This window comes from Alternaria arborescens (assembly GCF_004154835.1).
Source record: "Alternaria arborescens strain FERA 675 chromosome Unknown contig_4, whole genome shotgun sequence".
In the NCBI taxonomy this organism is placed as follows: domain Eukaryota; kingdom Fungi; phylum Ascomycota; class Dothideomycetes; order Pleosporales; family Pleosporaceae; genus Alternaria; species Alternaria arborescens.
The window spans coordinates 425,593-452,045 of NW_021167859.1; the positions used below are offsets into that span (position 1 = coordinate 425,593).

The following is a 26,453-nucleotide window of genomic DNA, read 5'->3' on the forward strand; positions in this document are numbered from 1 at the left end:
GTTCAAGAACTCGGCGTGCTTGCAGCCTACTGTAGTACTTTTGAGGAATGACGCAAAGGAGACAGCTATATATGAGTAGCAAATTCCAAGCGCAGATCAACATGAAGAGCTTTCAATCGCCCCATGAGGGGGTGGTGGTGATAAGAAGTCAGAAGGCATTGGGTTTTTGATGGGTGGAGGCTCGTGTTCTTAGCGTAACTGTCTCGTGGCAGCCACCACCTGGGCACCAGGCGCCTGTACATGGGAACTGTTAGTGTAGCCTACGCACATACATGTGGGACTTTAAGAACTACTACAAGTTTCGAACATTTTAGAACAAGCAGTAAGATGCGAAGATGATATGCGAAAGTTTTAATGCTTTTCTTTTTTGGAGGGTTGTCGCAATACTGCAGGAAAGCCCCACGTGGCACTACCCGTCCGCCTCGCTGGGCTCTTCCTCTCGTCACCTCTCGCGATGTGGCACTGAATACTGCCTCGTAAGTCTTGCAGGTTAATTTTTTGCTTATTGGCTATGACCAGAATGTCTTCGAATGCCATCGCTTGCTGGGGAAATTGCAGTCCAAGGTAGTATGCCCGAACAACGTCATCTTGCATGGGGTGCTGGGCAAGAGACGGACCTTACCAGGGGCAGCCAGCACGAGAATCAAGTCACAAGCCGAAGGTTTTGATGCTGCGCGTGAGGTGTTTACATACTGAAGGGATATCCACGAGAAGAAGCTGATGCCGAGATAAGAAGATTTGCAATGTGGTACGAGCGGGTCGTCTCGCGCCGTCGCACACGCTGTTGGGCATGAAGATCTGATGAGATTCACCAACGACAGAGTGTCGAGCGCGCCGATCAGGCTGCCCCAGCTGGGTCCAAGTTCCGTAGTAATAGTGCTCCCGCGGCTGTCGTTCGATCAGGTAGCGACTCCATGTGGCCGCCTGAACTGTACCTGACTCCGACCTTGAATTTGGGTAAGTTTCAGCCTGGGGTCGCGAAGATCCAGGATTAATCGGCGCGTCTGCGTCTGGGGCTGTACTCTGGTAAGACTGGCACAAGCAGCCCCAGAGAGCCTCGTGGGGATGGTTCTGAGCGTGCCCAGTGACACATGACAGAACGACAGATGTCCAGCAGCCTGGCCAGCCACGTCCACTCTGGAGCCAAATCGAGTCGTCAAACTCACCGGCAGTAGGGTTGCAGGCGATTGCTTCTGCGAACTGGGCCAGAGGTGCAGCGGCTTTGGCGGCCATTGGGCAGGAAGGATCCTGGTGATCAGGGTGGGTGGTTTAGTGCAGCGTGAAGGTTACGTCATTGCAAAAGAGCGAGACAGCGCCCGACCTTGGTCCTGCTACCAACCCCACTACTCTCGCCGGGGAGTCAACTGGGCCAGCCTTCTCGATAACGTCAGGCCACGGCACAAGTTCATTCTTCGCTACCTTGATAACCCTTCTTCTTTCCTCTTCGTGTACTTTGCCCGTGCCCTTTCTTCCACCCCATCTGCTGTCTCCTGAGAGCGGCCCATCACCCCACTACCATTCCCCCCCGTCGTCGCTCACTTGTCGCTTAGCCGCACAAATGTCGCGACGCTACCCAACCGCTGAGCTGTACGAAGAGCGTGAGCGCGATTTCTACCGCAATGGAAACCGCAGCGAGCGCAACTATGAGGAGCTCGACCTCGAGCTGCGGCGTGGCGCAGGCCCTGACCCCCGTCGCAGCGCCCCCGACTTCTTCCGCGAAGACTACAACCGCCCGACTGCCGGACCCATGGTGCTGAGAGGCCGTGACGAGGACAACTTCTCCCGAGCAGGACCCCGCAGCAGCCGTGGTGGTTTCGACGATGATGTGCGCTCAACTCGAAGCCGTCCCCCGCCTCCGCCCTCTGCTATGCGGGGCATGGAGCGTGACGACATCAGCATCCGCCATAGCGAGGCTCCAACACGCCGCGGCCGGGACGAAATCGACGAGACAGACATTACAATCAAGCGCCGCGAGCAGTCTCGAGGCCCACCAGAGCGCGACGACATTGTCTTCCGCCGTGGTGATGGTCCCCCAGTCAGGTCCGTCAGCCGACCTGCCCCGCGTCAGGTGGATGACGACGACGTGCGCTTCCGGGGCCGCGGTGGAAACGACATCGACTTCCACGCTTCTCGCAGCGAAGTCAGCCGCCACGGCAGGGACGTCTCTGCTGAGCGAGGCTCCATCCGCTTCCAGGAGCGTGACGGCAACTTTGAGATTCGCGCCAACCGCCGAGAGTTCAGCCGCGATGGCAGGGACACAAGCAGAGAGAGGAGCTCCTTGACCATCAGAGGTCGCGAGAGGAGTCTTCCTCCCCCAGCACGCAACCGCGGCGACCTGATCGCTAGGGAGCGCGAGGAGTTTGTCATCCGTCGCCCACGCGCCGAGTCTCCACCTGCGAACAACCGAGAAGTCATAAGAGACGAAATCATCATCAGACGCAAGGAGGAGCGAGCACCCACTCCCTCTCCCTCTCCATCCCCGCCTCCCCCACCACCACCGCCAGCCCCTGAGCCAGAGATCCGTCCTCCTATCATCCAGGAGATCATCACACATCACAGACACATTGACCATGGTGAGTGACCTGGCTAAAAGCATATACAACCAATACTGACACTCGTACAGGTGTCGTCAGAGCGCGTTCGCCAACACCCCCTCCCCCACCTGCGCCACCGTCTCCTCCCCCTCCAATCAACGAGACCCTCGAGATCGAGATCAACCGACGAGAGTGAGTACCCACTTTAGATGCCATCTACACAACGCAATCTGACAAACCTCCAGGAGCCACAGCCGTGGACGTGGCAGGAGCAACTTCGAGGAGCTCGATATTGATATCAACTTCAACCGCGACCAGGTACGTCACCGCGAGCGGTCGTTTAGTCCCCCAAGGCGTGTGCACACAGCCCCTATGCCCGATTCGGACTTTGATTTGGAAGCCGATTTCTACAATCGCAAAGCACTTGAGCGCGCCTACCCGGGTGAAGCTTGGAATGGAGTAACCAAAGACTGGTCCATCATCGACGTGCCGCCCGGCACCAGTCGCGTGCGCATGGATGGCATCGGTGGTGCTGCCCAAGAGATCACCTGGCAGCGCTACAATGGCGTTCGCAGATCAAAGTTCATCAGCGGTGACGACGAACATACCACTGACATTTACAACCAGGGATCGGTGAAACAAAAGAAGAAGGACATGTGGACCGAGATTACAAAGGACCTGGTGATCCGTGAAGCCATCGACTCAATGGGCTATTCGTGCGAGGAGACCGACGACTTCTTCTACGTCATGGAATACCTGCGATACGTAAGTTTATGACCATGCTCGCGATACGCAGTGTGCTGACCCTCATCCAGGAGGACGTGTTGCACCTTGTGGAGATTTCTGACGAGATCCGTCGCAAGCGCAAGAGTCGCATCCGGGAGATTGAGATTGAGCGCAAATCAATTCACGACTCTCGCCCGGCGTCAGCCTACGACGACCGCTTCTACGAGCACGAGGTATCGTTCGACAGCCGTCGCAGCCGATACCGTTAGATTCTGGATGTGAATGAGAATCTTCGTACAGTTTTCATTTGATGCCGGACCTGCGGGTTGAACTCGAGAGCCCTTCAGAGAAGTCTTGCATCATCATCGAGCCTACAACAACCCGCATCATTCCATCTCGTTGGGCAGATTTTTCCGTTCGACCAGCATGTTCTGATGCGTCTTTGCATCTCCGACCAACGCTCACGGGCTTCCAGCGCGCTTGTCGGAGAAAGTCTCAACATGATACGAACCGACTCACAAGATCTCTACGACCTGCAACGAGGATACGGCCTGTAGCACTAACGAATATGACGATTATGACTAGCATACCCGGAGCGAGTGAGGAAGAGGTGGTTTTTGCAGTTTTTCTTTGATGCTTGTTCGGATGTGGGAATTGATCAAAGTGGCAGGTGTTGGGGAGGTACATAATTCTCTTTTCTCTGCTGTTCCCAATCAAATTCATGAGTTCATTGGCGTTCACCGTGTGATCTGATACTTGCAAACTATCGATAAACTCTATTCTGGTGTGCTGTGGGGTTGAAGAAAACTGCTTTTAGTGATGGCAGTGTGCATGCAGCAAAAGCAAGGACGTACACGAGGTCAGACCACAAGTTCATTGAAACTCTTGCCCTTTCAACCCACCGCCATTGTAATCGCTTCTCTGCGGCATCCGAATTCAACGTTATGCAATGTATCTCCAAGTATCCATCTGTCTCTCATTGCGTCCTATATACAGCACGAAAACGCCTGTGTACTAAAAATACTAACGACGCCGATTACCCCGCTTGGCACGTCCCCCCTGTCTCTACGGGCGCTTCCACGACTGTTACACGACACGCAAACACGATGAAACCCCTGTCGCGAGCGCGCCATCTCCCTAAGCGCCCACTCCACATGCTCAATCTCACTCGGTCTCGCGCCGCTGACTGGCTCAGTGCCCATAGGTACTTTCCAAGATAAGACATTTTAAGTTGACTTTGCCGCAAGGCGAGTGGTTGGATGCGGTGATGGGGTCGCTTTTTTGGCTGTTTCATGTGAGCGATGGGGTAGCATGCGGTATGGCGTGGTTGAGTGACGTTTGCACGCAGAGTATAAGGTCCCGAAGGGAGGCGTTGAGGCTAGTTGTTTATGCTGTGATACTTTGAAACTGGAGCTGGAGCTGCTGCTATCTTCCCTCTTTGTTTTTCTTTGGTTTGCTTTGGAACTGAAGTGTCCTGTCGATCTTTGCGCACTTTTGAGGGTTGCAAGGTACTGATTTTGTGTTTGCGATGATGGATGTGAAGCAAAAGTTTGGCGCAGTGATTGCATTGCTAGCTTGTAAGTCGTTCTTCAAGTAGCCTCAGCTGTAATACAAGTGCGCATCTGTCAACGCGTGTTGCTAACTCGTCTCTCAGTCTTCCCAGCGCTCATATCATGTCAAAACACAACAACGAACGCCACAACCGCATCAACCTTCTACCTGGATCGAACGGAAACCCAGTTCTCGATCAACATCGCAGATGACTCGGACGACATCTTCATCTACTATGCTAGTCCGGCATATTCGTGGGTTGGCGTTGGTTTCGGTGAGAAGATGGAAGGAAGCCTGATGTTCATCATGTACCCGAATGCGAAGAGTGATAGTACGCACTACTCCATACTGACGTCAAGTCAAGTCGCAGGATGAATATTAACAGGTACCAGACGTAACAATTTCACCGCGCATCGGCTCCAAGGCTTCCGAGCCAACATTCAACTCCTCGATATCCCTTACTGTCCTCCCAGGAACCAGGATCGACGACGACATGCTCATCTTGAGAGCACGGTGTGGCAACTGTCGTTCCTTCGTCGACACTGAAGCGACAGCCCATCCGATGATTTTCGCCTTTGGTCAAGCACAGAATCTGCAATCCAACTCGCCCTCTGCAGACCTCAAACGGCATATCCACTTTGGTCACTTCACCATGGATATGACGACGGCAACAGGTCCAGGCGATGTGCCAGTAAAGAGCAATGCGCTAAATGGTGTGAGCATGGTAGGTGAGATGACAAGAGACCATGACAGAGCGAATCTTGCACACGCTGTGATCGGATGTCTCGCGCTTTTTATCCTCTGGCCGCTCAACATGCTCATCGTGTGCTTGTTCAAGAACATCAAGATACACGTTATACTCAGTGTGATCATCATGATCTTCCTGATCGTCAGCTACGCATTGGGTGGGATCACCAGTGCAGAGTACAATCGCGTAAGTTCTCTCTAACCACTAAGATCAGCATCTCCATACTAACGCACACCTAAAGTCAAAAGCTTTCAACACACCTCACCAAATCCTCGCATTCATATGTCTCCTCCCTCTCCTTTTAACCAGCGCCCTCCCATCTCTGAAGCCCTATCTCCCCCGCCTCCAAAAGGCTGTCCACACACCACTCGTTTCGACATCTTTTCTCCTGCTCATCCTAACCGGCGGCCTGGGTCTCCATCTTTCTGGCCAGACTCGCCCGATAATCCTCGTCTACACCGCTGTCTCCATCGCCGTTTGCGTGTTCATCTTCATACTGCAGTCGTGCATTCGGAAACGTGGATCTGCGTACTCACGCGCTGCAAAACGACAAAATCGCGGCTCGGGAGAAGAGAGCGATGAGATGGTTATGCTGGGTAAGATGGAGGAGGTGCCTGGATATGGGAATTTGCCATATGGGTATGGTGCAAGTCAAAGTGGAAGTGGGGAGTTTGGTGCGGATGGTCAAACACAACCGCAGCAGCATCAGAGGAACCAAAGTCGCACGCACTATGGTGGCGGGACGATGCCGGGTCCACAGTACTTGCTCAACATGCATCCGGGAGTACCGGTGCAGGTTAGTCGAATGTAAGTGTAGCGATGCTTGGGCCTCATGATGTTACGATTAGCATGGCGTTTGGTTAGTTACAGTGTCTGGGCTTTTGTACATTAGATCTTTGTTGTTTTAGGACGTCTTAAAGCGAGAGATACCATGGGGGTGTTGTGTAGGCATTTTTGGAGTTGACTAGCTACGTTTTGTCTGCAATTGCATTATCGACATATCTTTTGACGATGTCATTCGAAACCTGCTGGCTATCACGTCCGAGCCGAATGCTATGTCCTTGATGTAGCTTTTCCAGCTTTGCGTTTTGATTAAAGAAGGTCTTGAAAAGCCCAGTCTGGAATTTTCTTACGGAGATAGATCCACTCTCCGCTGTCAGTCTCGCCAACAGACACGACTCCTAATAACTTCTGGGCGTCACTGACCTGGCCAAAGATAACAGGAACAATGGGATAACAGGGGAGGCGCACATACTGTGACTTGGACCCTGTGAGCGGTCTGAGTGTGATACCAGGCCAGCAATTCTCAAACTTCGGATCTTCAAAGCAGCAGTCGAGCACAGCCAGGAAACGGTCATACCCGAGTGCTAATGCATGTGAAGAATCATTGGTGGGCTCTCGGATGCGGAGCTTGATCTCAACGCCACGGTTTGTACTTGAGAATTCCTCGTCTAGCCTATCCTTGTCGTCAAATCTGCGATTGACTATTTCCCTTGAATCTCTGAACTGCCCAGGATGAGCTGCAAATACCGAACTGGGCCATTCAAGGGTAAGGACGTCGTCCACGGGGTCTTCCTCGTTCCATGCGAAGAGGCTGTGATCTGTGGAGTCTTTCATGATCTCTTCCTGTAGCCGAACGAAAGCCTTATTTCCTTCACCATACAACAGCGGCATGTTGACGTCAAAGATACCCATGAAAGAATATGCCATGTCTTCTGTTCGTGTCGTCGTGCGTCCGGACATCCACCTCATACGCTTTGCGATACTCTGATCCTCTACGGCGTCTGTACCCGCAAGCACATTTGCGCTAATACCAGTTATGCGTTCCTGTTTCGCGCAACATAAGGCCTTCTGGCCGACAGATATCCAATCTTTGCCATAAAACACGATGTTCTTTGGTGCTATCAATTCTTGTAGTGTCCAACCGCGAGTGAACCATCGCGACTTGGCTAGCTCATCGTTACTAAACCAGTCGTCTGATCTGGCGTCGTACACGCTGACATCGTCGAGATAGGCATAGCAAAGTGTTGCGTCTTTATACCATCGAAACATGCTGTTGATTGCTTCGCTCAGCTCAGCGGAAGATGTCTTATCAATACAAACTCATACCGCACTTGCGACAACATCGACTTTATTCAACCGCTTACGCGGCCTGTAATTTTTATTTCTTAGCTTATTCTTTAGATCATGTATGAACCCTTCCTTTAATTTTTGAAACCACTTATTACTATAGTCTATATTAGACGCACATTCCCTGTGATCATACTGCTCAGGCTTGGGGCCCCGAAAACGAGGCCCCCTCCCTCACATTCTTGCTTCTCACTCATGTCAGAGAAGTAAAATAATTTGCTAGTAATAGATGAGTACGCCTCCTTCCCGTAGCTACAAAATAACTGCCTTCCCACTTAACTAATTCTTGGTGTCCTTAGTACTCCTCTTAAATTATTACCACAATTATCAAGGACAAATAGACCGCGCCCTCTCCCCAACTCGGCTTATTGATACAGCCACATTGACTCAGTAAAATTAACCCCGGCTCAACCGGGCTCATACTTGCATCACCTCAACTCGCGCTCTGCTTATGCTTGCTCGCCGTTATTTCAAGCACGATCATGGCCGCTCAAACTCAATCTAATCGGCTCAAGCTGCTCATGACCTCACTCAGACTTGCTCGCGATCCCGATTCTAGGACCTTTCTAACATGGTACCAGAAAATGTCAAGTGTGCGCGACCTAAACGGGGTTCCCTGTTCCGGGGCACTCTCCAAAGAACGCCTGGAGGCGATGTGTCATCGCTGTCTCTTTGCTGATGTTGTGATAGTAATGCTATTAGCATTCCAGTGCATATTTTATTCTCCTGAAGACGTGCGGGTCGATTTGTAACTAAAGCATGTCCTGTCACCTTTTTATATTAAGCTCAAGAGAACTCTCTACCCTTCTCTTAAGCATCTTCATCTAATTTATATAAAATAGTTTCAATAGTATTAATCATTTAGGCTAGGACTTAGACGGACTTTAGACAGCTGTATATTAATTCTCAGGGTGTTTTCTTAAAGGATTTTAGCTATATTATCCTATAAATTCTTTCTGTTTACTTATAAATGTGTTCTAAGAGTTTCTCTCGGCATAACACTCTCTAATAATCACGATCAACATTGCTCTAACGCATCTTTCTATTACACTGTTAATTGTTCACGGCAAGGAAAATTGTTAAACGCGTTCAGCATTCTATCGATGGATATATTTGAACTTGGTAGGGACCATTTCTGGTCCACCCCCCAATCAAATCGGCCCACTTGGATCGGTGATGTCCACGCTGTTCTTGATTTGTGGCTGTGTATCATGGAACGGATCAACCATGATAGATCCCATATCTGGACCCTTTCGTTCACGTGGAAAGAAAAGGTGAAGACGACAGGGCTAATAGAGGAGTACATTGAAAGATAGAAAGAAGGTCTTGACCTGGATCATCCTTTTTCGAAGAGCTCAGGACATATACAGAATTGGTGTCATATAGAGATAACTAAGATCAGGCAACAGCATAGCAGCTAGTGTTAGTACACAGAACGATGGCGCGACTGTCGCGAAGTTTGTCAAATATGCGCATCATTGGACCGTGTTAAACAATGTGCAACGGTGTCTAAAAGCGCCCGCAAAGATATTATTTTCTAGAAAGTATTAAACAGTCACTCTTTCACGGCGTATCAACATTTCCTATTCTGGAGTCTCACTCGCTACGCTTAGTTCAACTCTAGAGGGGGCGTGTCAAATGGATAAAACGCCATATGGGTCATCTCGGACCCCTTTGTATGAGCTTTTGTACGGTATTTAGTCCAGGCTGTCCCATCAGTTTTCTGCGGCACCAACCTACAATTTAACACTTATGGCTTCTTAATTCATGGATTTTTACGTGAATTTATCGATCGTTTGACACAAACAGCTCGTTTTCTAGTCTTCTGAAGTTGGCCAATAAACCCATCTAAGACGAATGGTAGACAAACTAGGGAGCCCCGAGCCTGCCTTGTCGGTTGGAGTGGCCGCTTCATGTCCTTCGCTAGCATCCTTAGCCACCGATTCATCTGATTCGCGTCCATCACGAATACTTCTCGCCCCATTGTCGACCGGTATTATATGCTCATCGCAGTAGGCGCAGTGAGGGAGCCCGGACAAACAATGGTGAAACGAATTTGACTTTTTATGGTCTTCTTGTGCTTCATGCTCATTCGACCTATTCAACCCGAGCCAGTCGAACAATCTTTCCGTTGATGTGTACATGGGACGAGAATTTGGATTCAGACTCTCCACGATGAGAATGGCTCCTAGAAGTCCGGCCCATACTGGATGAAATCTCTCCTTGCAGTGGCTGGTGTTGGTCGTATCGGCTCTCTGCTCTCGACAATGCCTCCATCTAGCGACTGGTCGTATACGGGAGTTGTCGAGTTCATATCGCCCGTTGTGCGCTTTCGTTCCGTAGCCTGGTAACCATCGCAACCGAGTCATTGCTTCTGGTCTTCGTTGCGGACGACGAGTGCAATTGGAAGGTTCGTTCGCCGGTATTTGAGTGTGTAAATACCGTGTTAGGGGTAGCGCAGAACGAAGCGGCTGTTCAATTGCTTGACTAAACTTCGATGCTTCCAACAGGGTGGCAGGTGCTACTCTTCTGGCAAGCGAGTTACGTGCCTTGCAAAAGATAGACGAAGACATGTTGCTTTCAACCTATTGCGCTCTCACGGTAGAAGAGGTGTTGCTTTAGCGGATCGGCGCAGAAGAAGTCGGTCACCACGTAGAGAGGGTTGAACCGAAGTCAGAGTCCCAAGGCACATCACAAGCAATAATGGTATGCTTTATGTTCGCCTGGATTTCGAAGTGCTCGAAGTGGTGACGATGTTATAGTCGGCACGGTCGTGAAGATGATGGATATTAGTAGTTTTTGGTCGTGTGATTGAGATGGAAGATGGGTTTCGATGCCAGTAGTGTGATAATAGGAAGAAGAAATGGGAAGGACGCTTGCAGAGGCCCCTAATATATATCTGTGTGGGGTGGTCTGGGCTCGTACCGCAGGGAACTTTGGTGGTATTCATGACTAATGAACAAGCTGTGGCTCGCCGTTCGTCTTTGCTTCACTAAACTTGTTACAGGGTAACAAGGAATCGTTCCTTCTCTCATGCGGGTCGCATGAAGAGAGACTATCGGGCGGACACGATAGAAGGATGTAGATCTAAGGCGGGGCCTAGATCACGTGACTGACATCCCGCTAAGGCTGACCATCCGGGATGGCAGAACTACTTAGGATAGCAGAGCTATCACAAACATTCCTTGCACTTAGGATAGACAGGATAGCAGAAATAGATTATAATAGGTATAAAGGATAGACAGATTTTATTATTATACTTGTTGTGTTACAATGTTCTATTATCACAAGACTCTAGCCACAGACTAGTGAGCTACCGGGAACCCTTCGGGGCACCGACGGCCCACACCAGCCACGATCACCTGACGTAGATATATATTATCCCTCTAGGAGGCTTGATAGCTCCTTAAGGATTCGTCTCAATACAAGCCTATACCAATATCTCAGCGCCTGCCTAACTACTCCTCACAAAAGGCTAGCTTTGTCTTGCTATTAATGCATTGAAAACTAATAAAATTAAAACTTTACTGCTTATGTATCCTAAGTCAGCGCACCCAGCGCCAACAGTATAACCCCTTACGGTTTCCATCCCCTATTGCTGGCTATGGCATACTTGCATCCTCCTCCTTGTCAGTCAAATTGTGACGCACCTGGGCTTCATGATCGCCTGTGTAGTTCTCCGCTCGACACGCATCCTCAAAAGACCCACAACCGCGACGATTGCAAGTAATGATCCTGAATGAATTGCAGACTCACGCTTGGGCCCTTTGGGCTACTGGCTACTCTTTGGAGCCATGAACTCAACTACCACCATCGTGAGAATGAAGCTTCCCGAAGCGTCTTGAAGGAAGCAAGATTCTGCCGCCTTTTGCAGTTGGACGATTTCCTTCGTGCTTTCTACGCAATCTCACAGATTGTGCTTCCAGTTTAGCTTCATTTCTTGCAAGTGCAAGTACGCGATGTTTGTCTACCAGCAGCTAAGAGCAGCTACTTCCAGATTCCGTAGGCGAAGAACCACCGGGCGGGAAGGAGCCTGAGGGCGAATACAAAGCCCGCAAATTTCGTCACCCAATAGGAGATCTGTGTGAAATAGAAGAACTACTTTGATTCGGCCTTTAAGCTAGATTACCGCCTATCACATCTCCAGAATCAATACCCTCCTCTACGACAGGAGCTCCAGTCCCTTTCTCCTTGAACGCGACCTCTTCGTCTGAGAGATCAGATGTCAGTCGCGATGTGGGTGGGTAGTTGAGTATTGCTCTTTCCAGTTTCCTTGTTTACTGCAACTGTTATGGTGGACCAATGTGAAGAGCAGGTACGGCCGCGAGAGGTAGGTATATACTCGTTCACCCCCGGAATACTATGTTTCTTTTCCTTCACGAACATCTTTACAGCAGCATTCGGTCAGTACGGTTCATTTTGTCATACTCCAGCTCCAGACGATGTCATATCGCACTGTCTCTATCACTCTCATGTTTTCTTTCGTCTAAAGTTCTGCAAACGAAGCTGCACTATACCTCCACCACGTTTCCCGTCAATCAAAGCCGCTCGAGTTCATGACATACCACTCCTTCTGCACCATTTCTTCTATCATGGCTTCTTGGAGGAGTTTTTTCTTGCTCCTTATCTCAAATTCGTGCCCCTGAACGCATGGAAGCCGTGAAAAACCGTGGTCGATGCTGACTAGTGGTAGCTATGTCTAATATAATTAGGACATTTGTTACGGCGCAGCCCCGGGTACGGGGAACAACACGGTCTGCTTGCACTATTTCTTCTTGAACCCATTTCTCCTCAGCTCCTTGCCTCGGTGATTGCTGACATGTGTCCGCTCAATAGTGCCAATATCCGCGCATACCATCGACCCCACAAGGCGTATCGGAGGAACCCGGTGACGAGAAGGACAAAGGCCCTCCCCACTGGTCAAGTTCGGCCTGTTGAGGCTTCGAAGCCTGAGAGCACCATCTCGCCTCTTCGTGAGGTGAAAAAATGGGCCTTGCAAAAGGCCCTGGATGCTCTGCTCTTGGGTGGAGTTGCCTTGACAGGCTGGAACTTCTGGGGCAAAGCCTTCGATTGGGTCAGCCGCAGTAAGTATCATTCCTGGAGCAGCCCATTGTCGCCTGCGTTTCTTCGCTAACTTGGACAACAGAGGCTGCCCCTTTCGAAGGTTGGCTGCCCCAGCCACACAGTGGGGAGCGGGACCCCTTCTTCGATCCTTAGCCTCCTTTCGGCTTGTGGGCGAGGTGTGCCGTTGCGGACGTGCCCCTGCCCGGGGAGCATCCTTTTAAAAATCAAAAAGTGAGCTCATACCTCCCATCATCTCTCTACCATTCCTAACTCTGTAGGGAAAAAAAACCCCCTTGGGTACGATATCACAAGACTCTCTGCGCTGTCGATCGATTTCGTCGCCCGAAACCCTTGAGCACGACATCACAGGCTTCGTCGGCTTCTGAAAGCTTCTGCTCGACCTCTGCGCCTCCGATTGACCCACCACTCGAAACCCTTGGGTACGATATCACAGCATTCCTGTGCCATCGATCGAACACATCGCCAAAAGCCCTCGGAACGATATCACGGCTCCTTCGATCATATAATCGACCATTCCTTCGATCGTCAAACAAAAACCTTGGGTATGATATCACGGCTGCTTCGATCATGCTTTTGATCGCCAAACCAAACCCTTTGGTACGATATCATGGCTGCTTCGCTCATGCCTTCGATCGTCACACACACCGCTCAGGTACCATTCTATGACTACTTCGCTCACTCCTTTGGCCATCAACTAGTTCGTTCAAGTGTCATTATACGGCTGCTTCATTCATGCCTTCGAACGTCACACACGCCATTTGAATGTTATTCTACGGGTACTTCATGTATGCCTTTGATATCACACTTACTACTGCGGTGCCATTTTATGGCTGCTATTCTACAGCTGCTTAGTTCATATTCTCATTCACGCCCTCAATTTTGGAACACGGAGCAATGCTCCAGCCTTGCCAACCATATCATCGAAGCTCGGTAACTCGACAACGACGACAAGACGTACAACTTTAAGCCACCTCCTCTCATCAGAGAATGGAACTCCGAGTTTGCTCGTTGCTACAACTCTGATTCCACCGGCTTCATCAACCTAAGACTTGTTTCATCATGAGGCACGGAGCGGCCCTCCAAATTCTCGGTGCTGGCCTTGCCAGTCTCTCAGTGAAAAGTCTTTGTCAAACTTGACGTCAGCTCCCTTGGACGTCTTGAAAGCCGCAATGATACCCAGCTTCTTTCGTGACGAGCCCGCGGGCCATCCTCGTCATCACTCCGCCATCTTCTTACCTGCTCTTGTCCTTTTCGAACTCGTTTTCCTGGATCACCTTGCGTCCCGGTGGCAGCTCGACGAGCTTCCAGGTCTCGTTGGCCTGGAGTGAATTTGCCTCGTCTTTCATGGCCTGTCAACTAACGCACTCGAGTAAGACATCACGGCTACTTCGACCAGAGCCTCGCTCACAGCGTCGCCGAGATCTTTCTCACTTCTAGGTCTTATCAAGCAATCCTCATGCGGTACGATACTCGGCGGCTCCATCTGCACCTTTGATCTCTCTCACCTAAACTCCTCGAATATTGTGCCCTAGGGCTGCTCCATTCACGCCTTCGGTCTTGCCACTACAAATTCTTGGGGTACGACCTACAGCAGCTTCGTATATGACTTAGATCTTGTTCAGTCAAATTTCTTGGGTGCCATCGCGGCCGTTCAGTTCATGTGTCAAAATTGTGCCAGGAGAGGACACTTTGCACCTTTAGGTGATGTGAGGGCCATGTTGGTCTTAGGAAATGTGCAAAGCGCTTGTTGAGGCATCGGAGCATGAGACCTCGAAGTATTGAGGAGATATGGAGGCACGGAGGCATTGTTGATACTTTGGTACTTGGGGAACTGGATGTTTGGATGTTTAGGTACTTGGGTGCTTGGTCATGCTGTTGGATCTTCCCATGCTGTTGGATGCTGTCAAAGGTTAATGGATGTTCTTGAAGCTTGGATGCTCTCTTTAGTGGATGATATCATGGCTCGTGTGCCTATTTGAAGATAATGATCATTGAGCTTGAGTAGATATACTTTACAGCCACAAAACATAATGCGACAGTGTATAGATCACTTGTATTCAAAGCGTACGCAACATCGTTCACTTTCGACCCGGATGTCAAAAATAGAACTTTAACCGCGCAAGGGACCAAAAGCCTTAAAGATCAACATCCAATTACTTTTATTAACCGGCAAAGAGGTAGCGATTACCTCAAATCGCCGAATCTCGTCCTCGACCACTATGTATATCACTTTATACGTCGCTCCCACGTGACTACACGTGAGATGCTAACCTTCGCTGCCTTCGACCTCCGAATCTACGGCCACCGGTGTCAGGACGTGGCAAAGCTTTATATAGGGTCTAGTTGTGAGAGCAACTGGACTTTGTCCTTTTGCTCAACTTCGGACACATTTTGTGTTCTGAAGACTAGCCACGAAACTACCTGGAAGTATAAGTACACAAGTAGTTATGAAGAAATCGACGTCTACTACGAGAAGACGAGACAAGAGGAATGGAGTTGGACCACTCGCACTATCCCAAACAGTCCTTCCAAAACCGATCCTCCACCCAATCATACGCACACTGATTTGACAAGACCACTGAAGCTTGAATAGGCAACACGAACGGGCAAATTTTTGCCAATCAATTAATTTCGCGAGCTTATGACCTGGGGCGAACACACAGGTCAAACGATCATGTCAAACAACCCGGATCAGACGACACACATCAGTGAAATTAGTACAGATGACAGCCTAAATCTGACTCTCGGGATCCAATGGCCCAAAATTAGGCCACCGATACTCTGGAGTCGCTCAAAGAAGAATATCCAGTAATCTGGTCTAATTTCAGGCAACTTGAGAAACGGTCAAATAGTCAAGGAAGCATATCTCGATTGCTAGGGTTACCTACCGCATATATTGTAGGGCATTGTTAGTCTTGTTGACATTACCAGATGCAACAACTATAGACCCAGAAGTATCTCAAGCCATCTTTGCTCGCTTGCTCCCCACAGAACTCGATCTTCTTATACCCAGCTTTGTCTCGCCACGAGCCTTTTACCATGTCCTCGAATGTGACCTCCTCATTCGCGCTGGATAGTCTGTTGTGAGCTTAGGCAATGTTTATTTGTACAACGCTGCCATAGTTTTCCTTTGCACCGAGTTTCTATTATATTGTATTAAGACCATTAAGCTGTTTCGAAGTATCGAGAATCGCTTTTATTTTTGAGATTCTGTATATTGAAATGACTGGTATGATGTTAAGTAATAATCTTTATCTGAGTGACTTCGATCCGTAAAAGTTTTGAACGAGCAACTCATTTTCTAGAAGGGCCTCATTCATATCGACTTTGTGCATTGTGGCTTGATGACGAGCCTGACTTCAAGCCCAACTGATGAATCTCCTGAAGTGGGAAGGTCCCATTTGAGATCTCTGAGATGGGGCCGATTTTGAGTCCCTGACACCTACAACTCCTGACATTCTTTTCACGTATATGACATATGGAGCGAGAAAAAGATAGAAAGAAAAAGACAGAAGAAGCGTTAATAGTCACGTTCCTGTTAGAATTGAATCGTAAGACCCGAGTAAGCGCTGAAGTGCGGGCGCATTATACTTAAATATGGAGGATATAGGAAAGTATAACATTGTCGTAGAGATCAAGTATACTCGTGAGAATAATGATTACGATAGATCACTAAGGAAGTAGGAGGTCCGGGGAGAGATTCTTCGTGGCGAGAGATTCTTTATGGAAAGAGATGCTTCATAGAGAGCGATTCTTCGTGTGGAGAGACTTCGTGGAGAGTGTCTTCGTAGAGAGTGTCTTCGTGGGGATAGAGGCTTATGGAGAGACTCCCTCCGTGAAGAGGCTTCTCCGTGGAGAGAAGCGCTCTGCTGAGAAAACAGCCGAGGATAAAACAGTCGAGGAGAGAAGACTTCGTGGAGAGACTCTCTCCGTGGAGAAACCTTTCCGAGAAGAGATCATCTCCAAGGAGAGAAGAGCTCCGGGGAGAACACGATTAGCATTGAATTGTTCACGAACTGTATATAACTTATTAATATGGCTTAATTACTTCCTCTAGCACCTTACTTTGCCATGTGAGTACCATTTTGTTGTCCTTCTGATAGATGGATAGAGTAAATGAATATTGGCTTTACTAACCAAATACTCGAACAGTGACCTAGTGGATCGACTCCATGCGGCGAGGCTCTTGGAGCATCTAGTCGCGTTCTTGGATTATAATTATAATTTCTTAGACACGGACCTTTACAAGTTTCATCGGAAATGCTTACGGAAATGTAGCACTAGTTACAAAGGACAACAATGTTCTTCCCTGTGTACGTGAGCGCGAGGGCTAGAACCATAAAGGTGTTTTGTTCTGTTTGAAATGGCAAGACTTGCTAATGGTCAAGATGTGCTCATGGTCAAGACCTGCTCATAGTCAAAATCAAGCACAATTAAGATGAATCAAGCCAGCTCGTGTATCAATATGAGCCCGTTGGGTTTGCTCGGGGTCGATTTATCTTGCTCAGTCGCTATATAACGGGGGCCTGATTCCAGGCCTTGTTGCATGAGCAGGTTCTCGGTTTGGAGCGCTGGTCAAGTACTCTCAGGTAAACGGTACGGAAATATTAATAGGTGTGTATTGAAAAGCTATGTACGTTCTGCCGCCATTTTCCGCGGCATATGCCACCCTTTTCGTAGGGCGTTGTCTTCGGTGGTGAGTCTGTATAGTGCAGCAAGTATCCACCCATATGTATTCGTACCCGTGCTCGAGGGCTTTTCGACATGCTTTTATGATCTTCTGGTAGCCGTGACTGTTTTTTAGATAGTGATCATCCCTCAATGATGGGTCCGTGAACTGCTGCAGTGTGACTTCATCAGAGCCCCAGGTATGGGATAGAATGGCATATTCTGGTAAATGAGAATCGTCCATAAAGCTACATAGCTCAAGCCGACTGGTATGGATGAGTCGCATTATTATGGGCGCTGCGAGTCAAAAAGATGAAGGTAACCGTACGTGTGGGATGTGTTGTGATGAGGTTGCGATGAAGACCCGAGGCTGCTGATGCCTAGCGAGGTTCTTGAGGGATCATAGACGCCCGTTGGGGCTATGATCATATCCATCGCTGTGAGCCCCCAAAACATTAATATTACTGTTGTGCGCTGCAGATTCAGCTGAGATCCTCAGAAGATGTCACATGCGACCTCTTGGTTTATGTGTAGATGTCTGACAGTGATTGGGGACGACTGTCGGAGAAGCTCCGGTACAGCATTACTCCATGCATACACTGTGCAGAAAGCCGCAGTGCGAACTTTTGCAATTGGAAGAACACTCTGCCAACAGGCTAGCTTCGTTGGTCGACTTGTCTGATTCAGCGATGGTTTCACGAAGTGTGTGCGACACATTGACAGCTAAACTTCAGGGTCCGGGCCATTCACGTGACAGATGACGCGGCGGCAATCGTAATGCATGGGCTGAGGCATCGCCTTCCTTTGTTTCGTCCACCTCTAAACTCTGTACCTACAACATCTCTTCGTTTTCAATCACTTGGCTTTCTTCCTGAATACAACCTACAATGTCTCTTAGCAAGTTGGGCGTTTTTGCCCAGTTGGCGCTGGCCGCCAGCGCCGTGCTCATCCCTTCTACCATGACAACTGCGGAAGAGCTCGGGGACGACCACGCTTTTGAATCTCTCGCCATCAACCCCAGCCAGCGGTCTGTTGCGCTAGCATGTCCTGGTTGCGCCTTTGCGACATATGATGGAGAAACTCTTAAATGGAAGGCTGACGCTGGAAATGCCTTTGTAAGTAGTCGGCCATATGCATCACAGCCTTATATGCTAACAGTCAACAGCGCCTGGACTTCGACGTTGGACCTCAGGGCAACGCCCTAAACCTGGACAACTCCCAACTATACCCGCCGTCGTTTGGCTTCGCTTCTGAGCCCTACCATGTTGTACAAGTTGATCCTACCTCCGGAGACGGCATGCGCCTACGCATCACCAGCTACGAGTTCCGCTACGATGGTGCGGAGACCATCTCAGAGGAGGGCACCGAGCTCCTGCCGATGACCTTCCAAATCACCTCTGTCGAAGGCACCGCTGTCAACCCTCCCGCGCTCCAGATCAACGTATTGAAGAACTCCGAAGGTCGCCTCATGATCGCATCTTTCAACGAGGCCCAGCCTAGCCCGGCTACACCAACAGACAAGGAGTGCAATGAGTGGCCGCTCTACTGCAAGTGGAAGAAGATTATGGAAGACCGCATCGAGCAAATCAAGGACATGCGCAAGCCCCGCCCCGGCTGCCACAAGCGACCCCACCCTGGTGCCCGTCCCAACAACCCCATGGAGCATGAGACCATGGTTGGCAAGCCTCCGCACCGCTTCCGCCCTGGCAAGCCTCACCCGCACCACCGTCCTCACCACATGAGCCACCACGGCCATCATGGTCACCACCACCGCTTCTCCATGTTCGTTCGTCGCGCCTTCTTCACTATCTTCGTCCCTATTCTCATTGGTATCTTCGCTGGTACCCTTACATACCTTGTGGGTATGGCCCTTGGATGTCTCATTGCCATCACTGTCGCCAAGTTCCGTGGCCAGCGCTACCAGCCGATTGCTCTTGACGAGGAAGATGTAGAGGATGCAGAAGAGCACGGAGAGAAGGAGGAATATGCTGAGCTCCCTGCATACGACGCCCCTCCTGTATACGAGGAGGCTACCGTTGAGGAGACTGCGAAGGAGGCCAATGAGTCAAATTAAGATGCGCTGTAGCCTTGGACAACGGTATAAGTGGCGAGTGGATATGGTCATGTCACGCCTTGGACTCGATGAATAGATTGCAAAACGACGTTCGTTTATGGTCCGTATTGATTAGCTAGCTCTCACAATGAATTTCTTTGTGTACTCGACGTTCAGAGAACAAGTGCATATTGTTCGAAGTGATGTGTACTGCTATTTCTATCCATGAGCCTCTTGCCCAGGTCCATACACCACATGCTTATAACCTTGTCTTGCTCTTCCCAAGACACGTGAACGTCTAAGTAGGACGAATTGGCAACTATGCCCAAGAAGCAGACTTGTATCTACTGTTCTATGGATAGTCATTCAGTTCTTGATTCAACGAGGTTGCGGAACACGTCGGATGTAAGCCGTGTCTTTGCTAGTTGCGGGTGGCTGGCGTAGAGTTCAAGTACACGGTGAACGCGTCGTGCAGGCAGAGAGTGATGGCGTTCACGATGCTGCTGCACGCACAAAGCAGTAGACGTGAGCAAAAGAGCTAGTAATCATGCCAGGATCCTTTCCGGTCAATTTCGAGAGACTGCAGCACTTTGCAGCCGCGTGCAGTCGGACTGCGACAAAGTCGATGTTGGTGTTGTAGTCGCGTCGGCAATGCGCGATTGAAGTTGGCGCACGGACTCAGGCCCGACTATTGCAGCAGCCAGACGGGCGCGCCTGCCCTGCAAAGCTCAGCGCTCATTTCGAAGTGCTGCTTTCCACGCTTTTGATTTTCCCCCCAAATGTGAAGGCAAGGCCTCTGATTTCATGTTCTCGCGCGCCCCACCTGGGCTTAGCGCCACTTTGTGTGATCTGGAGGCAGCCGCGCCCGCCTCCCTTTGTCTATATAACCGGCTCGCCCACATCTTTGGAGTTTTCCCTTTCTTCTCTTTTCGCAACCCCCAGCTTTTATCTTCATCCAACCACTGGCGCTGCATCAACGCGTCTATTACCAACACCCATCACCTCCATCTCACTAACCTTTTACCAACATGACTGGACGTAAGTACACCTCTGTTACTCTTTCCCTGCCCTTGCATCGATGTTGCTGTTGTCGTTGCTGCCGCTGCTGCACATGGCGGTGAGGCGCGCTTGGTGTTGAGGCTCAACGCGTCGCCCCACTAATGTGCCGCGCATCACGACAACGTCTACCACAACCACTCTTACATCTTGACGATGTCACTCGTCTACCATCAACACAAGACAAACATGCTAACATACCTCCCTAGGCGGCAAAGGTGGCAAGGGTCTCGGCAAGGGTGGCGCCAAGCGTCACCGCAAGATTCTTCGTGACAACATCCAGGGTATCACCAAGCCCGCTATTCGTCGTCTCGCTCGTCGTGGTGGTGTCAAGCGTATTTCAGCCAGTAAGCATGCCCAACATCGTCGCTATCCAGGAGAAATCCTAACATGACTGCAGTGATCTACGAAGAGACCCGTGGTGTCCTCAAGACCTTCCTTGAGAGCGTTATCCGTGACGCCGTCACCTACACTGAGCACGCCAAGCGCAAGACTGTCACCTCCCTCGACGTTGTCTACGCTCTCAAGCGCCAGGGCCGTACCCTCTACGGTTTCGGTGGTTAAATATCTTGTCTTCCCATTACGACACATCGGCACCCGACATCGACGCCATCTTGGAGATTCTTGGTCGAGGGCAGTCCGCATGGTCACACATTGTTTATGGATATGATCTGGTCACGGCTATCGGTCTTCACGGCGTTCTGTTCATGGGTGGGTTGGAAATGATCAATATGAAGCTTCGATCTTCATTCGGCTAGTTTAGTCAATGCATACATATTCATGCACATCGCTGTCCAAATACCTTTTTGTGAAGTCGACTCAAGCTGCGCCGTCCTGACCTTGTACCCAACTTGTCACTGCCTGTTCTACTTCGGTGCAGCTTCCCGTCACCCCGAATAGCCCTCCTTCAACCTTGATACTCTCCAAACTCCACCTTTTCAACTCTTCACTAACACTCTCTACCCCATCCTCCACAACCAGCACATCATACCCCCTATCGCTCGCCTCCCTTACAGTACTACTAACACACGCATCTGCCGTAACCCCGCAGACTACCAGATTACTAACACCTTTTGCTCTCAATATAAGATCAAGTTCCGTATGCGCAAACGCACTCCGCCCAGGTTTATCAATAACCAGTTCTCCCTCCAAAGGCTTCAGATCCTCAACGATCTCATGCCCTTCCTGACCTCGTATCAGAAGACAGCCCAACGGACCCTGACTCCCTATTTCCGCGCCGTTGACCCGACTGCGATGCGCTTCCCTACTACTCACCGTTGCTAGCGAAGTATTGTGACCCTCTCGTGTGTGTATGATGGAGAAACCTGCGCGTCGAAACGTAGATAGCAGAGAGACGATGCGGGGAATCAATGACTCGAAACGTGTGAGGGAGTAGCCTTGGGAGGAGAGGTAGCCGCCGGGTGAGAGAAAGTCGCGTTGCATATCTATGATTATGAGGGCGGTCGATGTGGGGTGTAGGGAAGAGTTGTGTGGCCAAGCGTATGGTTTCGTAGTGGGGATTTGAGTTGCCATGTTCTTAATAGTAGCGACTCGACGTTATAGTGTGAGGATGTTTTATAGTGTTGTATCATGGGTGTTTGAAGAGCAGCCATGTCCGCATTTGAGTGTTTTGGCGCATGCGTCGCCTCTTCAAGTAATCTTAACATGGAGTCTCCGCGCGGTTCTCCATTACGTTCATATACATGGTAATGTTCAAGCTTCCGCAAGCATGCTTGATCCTATCGCTTCGGATCGTGGTATCCGCTTTCGGGATCGGCAGGTACGCTTCTCCACTCTGCGAGTACCTGTTATCGCCTTGCCAATACAACCCCGACGTCGTTGTTCATGAAGCTTCTGCATTGTGTTCGAACGAATGGAGCTTTTGAACCAAGGGTAATGAAACGACTCGAATTCCCGGCCTTTTACACGTCGCACATCCACCTACTTATCTCCATTCCATGTACCCCACTTCTAGCCGCACCCCAGTTTCTTACAGTGTCGCTTTCGCTTGCTATCTCGGCCAATCCACTTCACACGCCCGGTCCGCGATAAGAAATGTGGGAGATGCATGACGGCTGCCCGAATTGGAAGCATAGCCTAAGGGAAATCGCCGTTATCTGGATGACGCAGGGCTCGGCCGTCGATGGGGCCCTCTCGTTCAACGGCTGTGGGAAGATGGGTTGACGCGATACCAGTAAAGGTATATCTAAACGGAAGGACGGCGCTTTGAAAAGATTCTTACCATTTGTTTGGAGATATCTGCATGCTCATAAGTGTGTTTGCTTCTTCTTCGTTTTGGTCTTCGGGACATCGAACTGGTAGACATGGCGATCAGCCCAGAAGAGAAGAAGGTCGTCGACGAGACCAACAGCGACGATGATGTGCTCGCACAACTGGGATATACCCAAGGTAGGTTTTGTTACCACGATAGCTTTGATCATCTACTGACATGCTTCCAGAGCTCAAGCGTAGTTTCGGCTTGCTTGGTATGGTTGGCTTCTCGTTCAGTATCGTGACTTCGTGGACTGCACTTTCCGGTGTTCTCATCATTGGTGTCGAGAGTGGAGGTCCACCGGTTATGATATGGGGCTGGCTGTGTGTCTGCCTAGTCACACTTGCTGTCGCATACTCGATGGCTGAGATGTGTAGCGCGTATGAGCATCGACTTCTCACTGTAGGACTTGACTAACCGTTTCCCAAGGTATCCTGTTGCTGGTGGACAATATAGTTGGGTGGCTATCCTAGCTCCGACGCGATGGGCTCGCTCAATGAGCTATCTTTGTGGGTGGTGAGTATCATCACTGCACGCGGTCTTCAACGATAGACTAATGTGAACAGGTTCATGCTTATCGGCATAATATGCATGGGCGCTGTCAACAACTTTGTCGCTACAAACTTTATCCTAGGCGTGGCCCAGCTTAACTATGGGTTTACGATAGAACGCTGGCACACAGTCCTTGTCGCCTACCTCATCACCTTCATCGCAGCAGCGTCTAACATCTATCTGCCCCACATCCTCAACAAACTCTCAAAAGCGATCTTCATCTGGAATCTCGCGTCTTTTGTCGTGTGTCTAATTACCATCCTTGTTACAAACGACCACAAGCAATCAGCAAGCTATGTTTTCAGCGACTTTCAGAACTTTACCGGATGGAATGCGCCGTATGCTACATGCTTGGGTCTACTCCAGTCAGCGTTCGGAATGTGCTGTTACGATGCGCCTTCACACATGACTGAGGAGATCAAGAACGCCCGGAAGCAAGCACCTCGGGCGATAGTCATGTCGGTTTACATTGGCTTCTTCACTGGTTTCGTCTGGCTGATTGCGCTATGCTTTTGCATTGGCGATCTTGAGGCAACAGGTGCCACTCCAACTGGAGTGCCTGTCATTGAGATCATCTTCAACAGTACAGGCAATGTGGCAGGAACATCTACATTGGCTTCCATGATTGCCATCATCGCTACAGTTTGCGCAAACTCGCTCATGGCAGAAGGATCAAGAGCCGTGTATGCGTTCGCACGAGACAACGGACTTCCGTTTTCGAACGTACTGAGCAAGATATCGACAAGATCGGTACCGGTATACGCCATCCTGTTGACAGCCATCGTACAAATGGCGTTCAATTCCATCTACTTCGGTACAACGACTGGCTTCAATACCATCATCGCCATCGCTACGCAGGGCTTTTATCTGTCCTACCTGATGCCTCTCCTCTCCCGCATTCTCGCGCACTTCTCCGGGAAAAAGACTCGTCTCGAAGGCCCATACTCTCTTGGACGTTGGGGAATTGTGCTTAACATTATCGGGTTCTTGTACCTGGCATTCATCTGTGTTGTATCCAACCTACCCAGCGTCACACCTGTGACGAGCGAGAACATGAACTACACGTCTGCGGCAACAGGGGTGGTCATGTTTATCAGTTTGATTTTCTGGATCATGACAGGGAGGAAGAAGTTTACTGGACCCGATGACGGGAGTTTGCTGGATGTGGGTAGCCACGTTGCTTAGCTTTGAGGAAGCCATTATATTGTCTCCGTTCACTTCCGCAAGGAAGATGATTGATTTGAGAATGTATCCAAAATTACTTTTGATTCGCTCTTGCTATCTAGGTACTGTGGCATTGTGACTCGACTTTCCCCTCAAGTAGTCCCAGGGCACATTCCTTCCGTCGTCGCGCCGATGGCACGAGACACGATATCAGTAAGGACAGTCAACAAAGCTATCATTCATGCAACTCTTTATTAAAAGGGTCTAAAGCGCTGCCTCTGCGTAAGGTACACATGCAGGGCTGGGTCTCGCTACCGCGTTGCTGTTAGCCCAGGTCCACACGCACCTGCATTCGGCACCGTTTGATGTCGACGATCTGACTCTACCTAGTCACTCGAACCCCGATATCGACATGAATCAATGCAAGCCTTTCTTTTGATACCATTCAGGTGTCTCGGAGAATCTGTACCCCGCACAGTCCACGATTGCGTCCCAGCGATCAAGTCTCACGACACAGGCAGTTACACGATGGCCAAAAGCAAAAATGCTTGCAAACACGAAAGGCGTAAGCGCCGTCACGAGATGTCTAGACAAAGGTTCCGCATAAGCAACGTATTCGAATGGAGGACACTGCGGAAGTCGGCAAGGCATCAGATCGCACGAGATCGCGTGACGCGGTTATGGATCTATCCTTGGATCACAGCTCCAACGGGCCGCTTCAAACGTCACTATCCAGAAGCCAGTCTTCTTGGTCTCCCTACAGAGCTTCATCAAAACATACTCTACAAAGTCTTCGATACGACGGAGCTGAGCGACATGGTCAAGCAACCGGGGAAGAAGGGAAATAGACTGGCTGCTCAGACCAAGGCGAAAGAGTGTGAACTGAGACAGCGACGAGAGAAATCATTGGGTATACGCATGTCGCAGTTTGAGAGCGACTCCATCACGATGCTACATTGGCGCATTGGCGACTTCTGCGGTGTGTCGCTCCTCATACAAACAGACATGGAGTATGTGGGGAAGCTATGGAAGAGAGATCTCGACGAGCAGCTCGAATGGCAGTTCCTGGCACCGCTTAGACTACCGAAAGACCCTGTGGTGGGCGACAGTAGAGGACGCTTGATAAATCAAACAGGAATGGCCCGCAACTCGAAACGACTAGAAGGAAAAGTAGTCAAAGTGAAGAGATCTGGAAAGCACGCTGGACGGCCTCCAAAGTGTTGGAGGTGTGAGGAAAGGCACTTTGATGGCGACCTAGTCTGTCCGATGGCCAGATACAAACCGGAGCAATGGCAGCAGTTGTCGAAGAAGATGGGAGGCTGGAGGAGCGCGATACAACCATGTTCCCTTTTCCGAGCGACGAAAATATTGTTTGCTGACGACTAGGAACCTGGACCATTCGACTAGAAATCAGAGAATCATTCTGAGGACTGCACCATGCCAAAATGTCTTGTAGAACCACCGTGTTGTTGAGTGTAGCCATCGAGCTCCATACACCAGGTGAAAGGACTTCTATCTGCAGCTTCACCAGAGTTGAGCCTTTCTCAAGATACAATTGCGCTTGATTGGCAATTGCCGTGCACAAGAATTTTCTGTTATAGGGCTTTGCTTCCGTCTCTCCCTTTCTCGTCAAATTCTTCACTCACATCTAATCTTCGCTCCTCTAACCCAATCACAAAGGTACTTTCAAAATGCTTCCAAAAATGGTCTTCGGCGCTAGCGCCAAGTTTCAAAGCTTCGGCATTGAAAGACCCTACGACACTATGCCCGCTGAGCGGTCGACGTCTGGCGCTGGCGCCAAAAGGAGCGTGTCTTCCTGCAGGGCCGGAGGCTGGGGATGGCGCTAGTACCGGAAGCGGTGACTTGGCGTTTGCGACAACAAAGCAAGTACCCACGCTTAAAGAGTCTGATTTG

The 26,453-nt window shown here is 50.0% G+C and overlaps 9 protein-coding genes across 9 annotated transcripts; 6 read left to right on the top strand and 3 right to left on the bottom strand.

Annotated features, from left to right (window-relative positions):
* Window positions 1–1,558: 1,558 nt before the first annotated feature.
* AA0111_g2231 (hypothetical protein) lies at window positions 1,559–3,529 on the top strand (the record flags this gene model as incomplete). Its single annotated transcript, XM_028647980.1, has 4 exons — window positions 1,559–2,573; window positions 2,624–2,726; window positions 2,780–3,299; window positions 3,350–3,529. The coding sequence occupies 4 exons, from the start codon at window positions 1,559–1,561 to the stop codon at window positions 3,527–3,529; spliced, it is 1,818 nt and encodes a 605-aa protein (XP_028510214.1).
* Window positions 3,530–4,791: 1,262 nt separating this feature from the next.
* Window positions 4,792–6,370, top strand: AA0111_g2232 (hypothetical protein; the record flags this gene model as incomplete). The annotated part of the gene is made up of 4 exons (XM_028647981.1): window positions 4,792–4,837; window positions 4,915–5,142; window positions 5,204–5,745; window positions 5,801–6,370. 4 exons carry the CDS (start codon window positions 4,792–4,794, stop codon window positions 6,368–6,370), a joined length of 1,386 nt encoding a protein of 461 aa, XP_028510213.1.
* Window positions 6,371–6,651: 281 nt separating this feature from the next.
* Window positions 6,652–7,611, bottom strand: AA0111_g2233 (hypothetical protein; the record flags this gene model as incomplete). Its single annotated transcript, XM_028647982.1, has 1 exon — window positions 6,652–7,611. One exon carries the CDS (start codon window positions 7,609–7,611, stop codon window positions 6,652–6,654), a length of 960 nt encoding a protein of 319 aa, XP_028510212.1.
* A 2,266-nt stretch (window positions 7,612–9,877) lies between these two features.
* Window positions 9,878–10,003, bottom strand: AA0111_g2234 (hypothetical protein; the record flags this gene model as incomplete). Its single annotated transcript, XM_028647983.1, has 1 exon — window positions 9,878–10,003. One exon carries the CDS (start codon window positions 10,001–10,003, stop codon window positions 9,878–9,880), a length of 126 nt encoding a protein of 41 aa, XP_028510211.1.
* Window positions 10,004–12,508: 2,505 nt separating this feature from the next.
* On the top strand, window positions 12,509–12,906 carry AA0111_g2235 (hypothetical protein; the record flags this gene model as incomplete). Its single annotated transcript, XM_028647984.1, has 2 exons — window positions 12,509–12,773; window positions 12,836–12,906. 2 exons carry the CDS (start codon window positions 12,509–12,511, stop codon window positions 12,904–12,906), a joined length of 336 nt encoding a protein of 111 aa, XP_028510210.1.
* Window positions 12,907–14,006: 1,100 nt separating this feature from the next.
* On the bottom strand, window positions 14,007–14,120 carry AA0111_g2236 (hypothetical protein; the record flags this gene model as incomplete). The annotated part of the gene is made up of 1 exon (XM_028647985.1): window positions 14,007–14,120. One exon carries the CDS (start codon window positions 14,118–14,120, stop codon window positions 14,007–14,009), a length of 114 nt encoding a protein of 37 aa, XP_028510209.1.
* Window positions 14,121–18,329: 4,209 nt separating this feature from the next.
* On the top strand, window positions 18,330–19,516 carry AA0111_g2237 (hypothetical protein; the record flags this gene model as incomplete). The annotated part of the gene is made up of 2 exons (XM_028647986.1): window positions 18,330–18,557; window positions 18,608–19,516. 2 exons carry the CDS (start codon window positions 18,330–18,332, stop codon window positions 19,514–19,516), a joined length of 1,137 nt encoding a protein of 378 aa, XP_028510208.1.
* Window positions 19,517–20,523: 1,007 nt separating this feature from the next.
* On the top strand, window positions 20,524–21,115 carry AA0111_g2238 (hypothetical protein; the record flags this gene model as incomplete). The annotated part of the gene is made up of 3 exons (XM_028647987.1): window positions 20,524–20,533; window positions 20,761–20,898; window positions 20,952–21,115. The coding sequence occupies 3 exons, from the start codon at window positions 20,524–20,526 to the stop codon at window positions 21,113–21,115; spliced, it is 312 nt and encodes a 103-aa protein (XP_028510217.1).
* Window positions 21,116–22,875: 1,760 nt separating this feature from the next.
* Window positions 22,876–24,560, top strand: AA0111_g2239 (hypothetical protein; the record flags this gene model as incomplete). The annotated part of the gene is made up of 4 exons (XM_028647988.1): window positions 22,876–22,960; window positions 23,011–23,203; window positions 23,253–23,339; window positions 23,390–24,560. 4 exons carry the CDS (start codon window positions 22,876–22,878, stop codon window positions 24,558–24,560), a joined length of 1,536 nt encoding a protein of 511 aa, XP_028510216.1.
* Window positions 24,561–26,453: the final 1,893 nt, after the last annotated feature.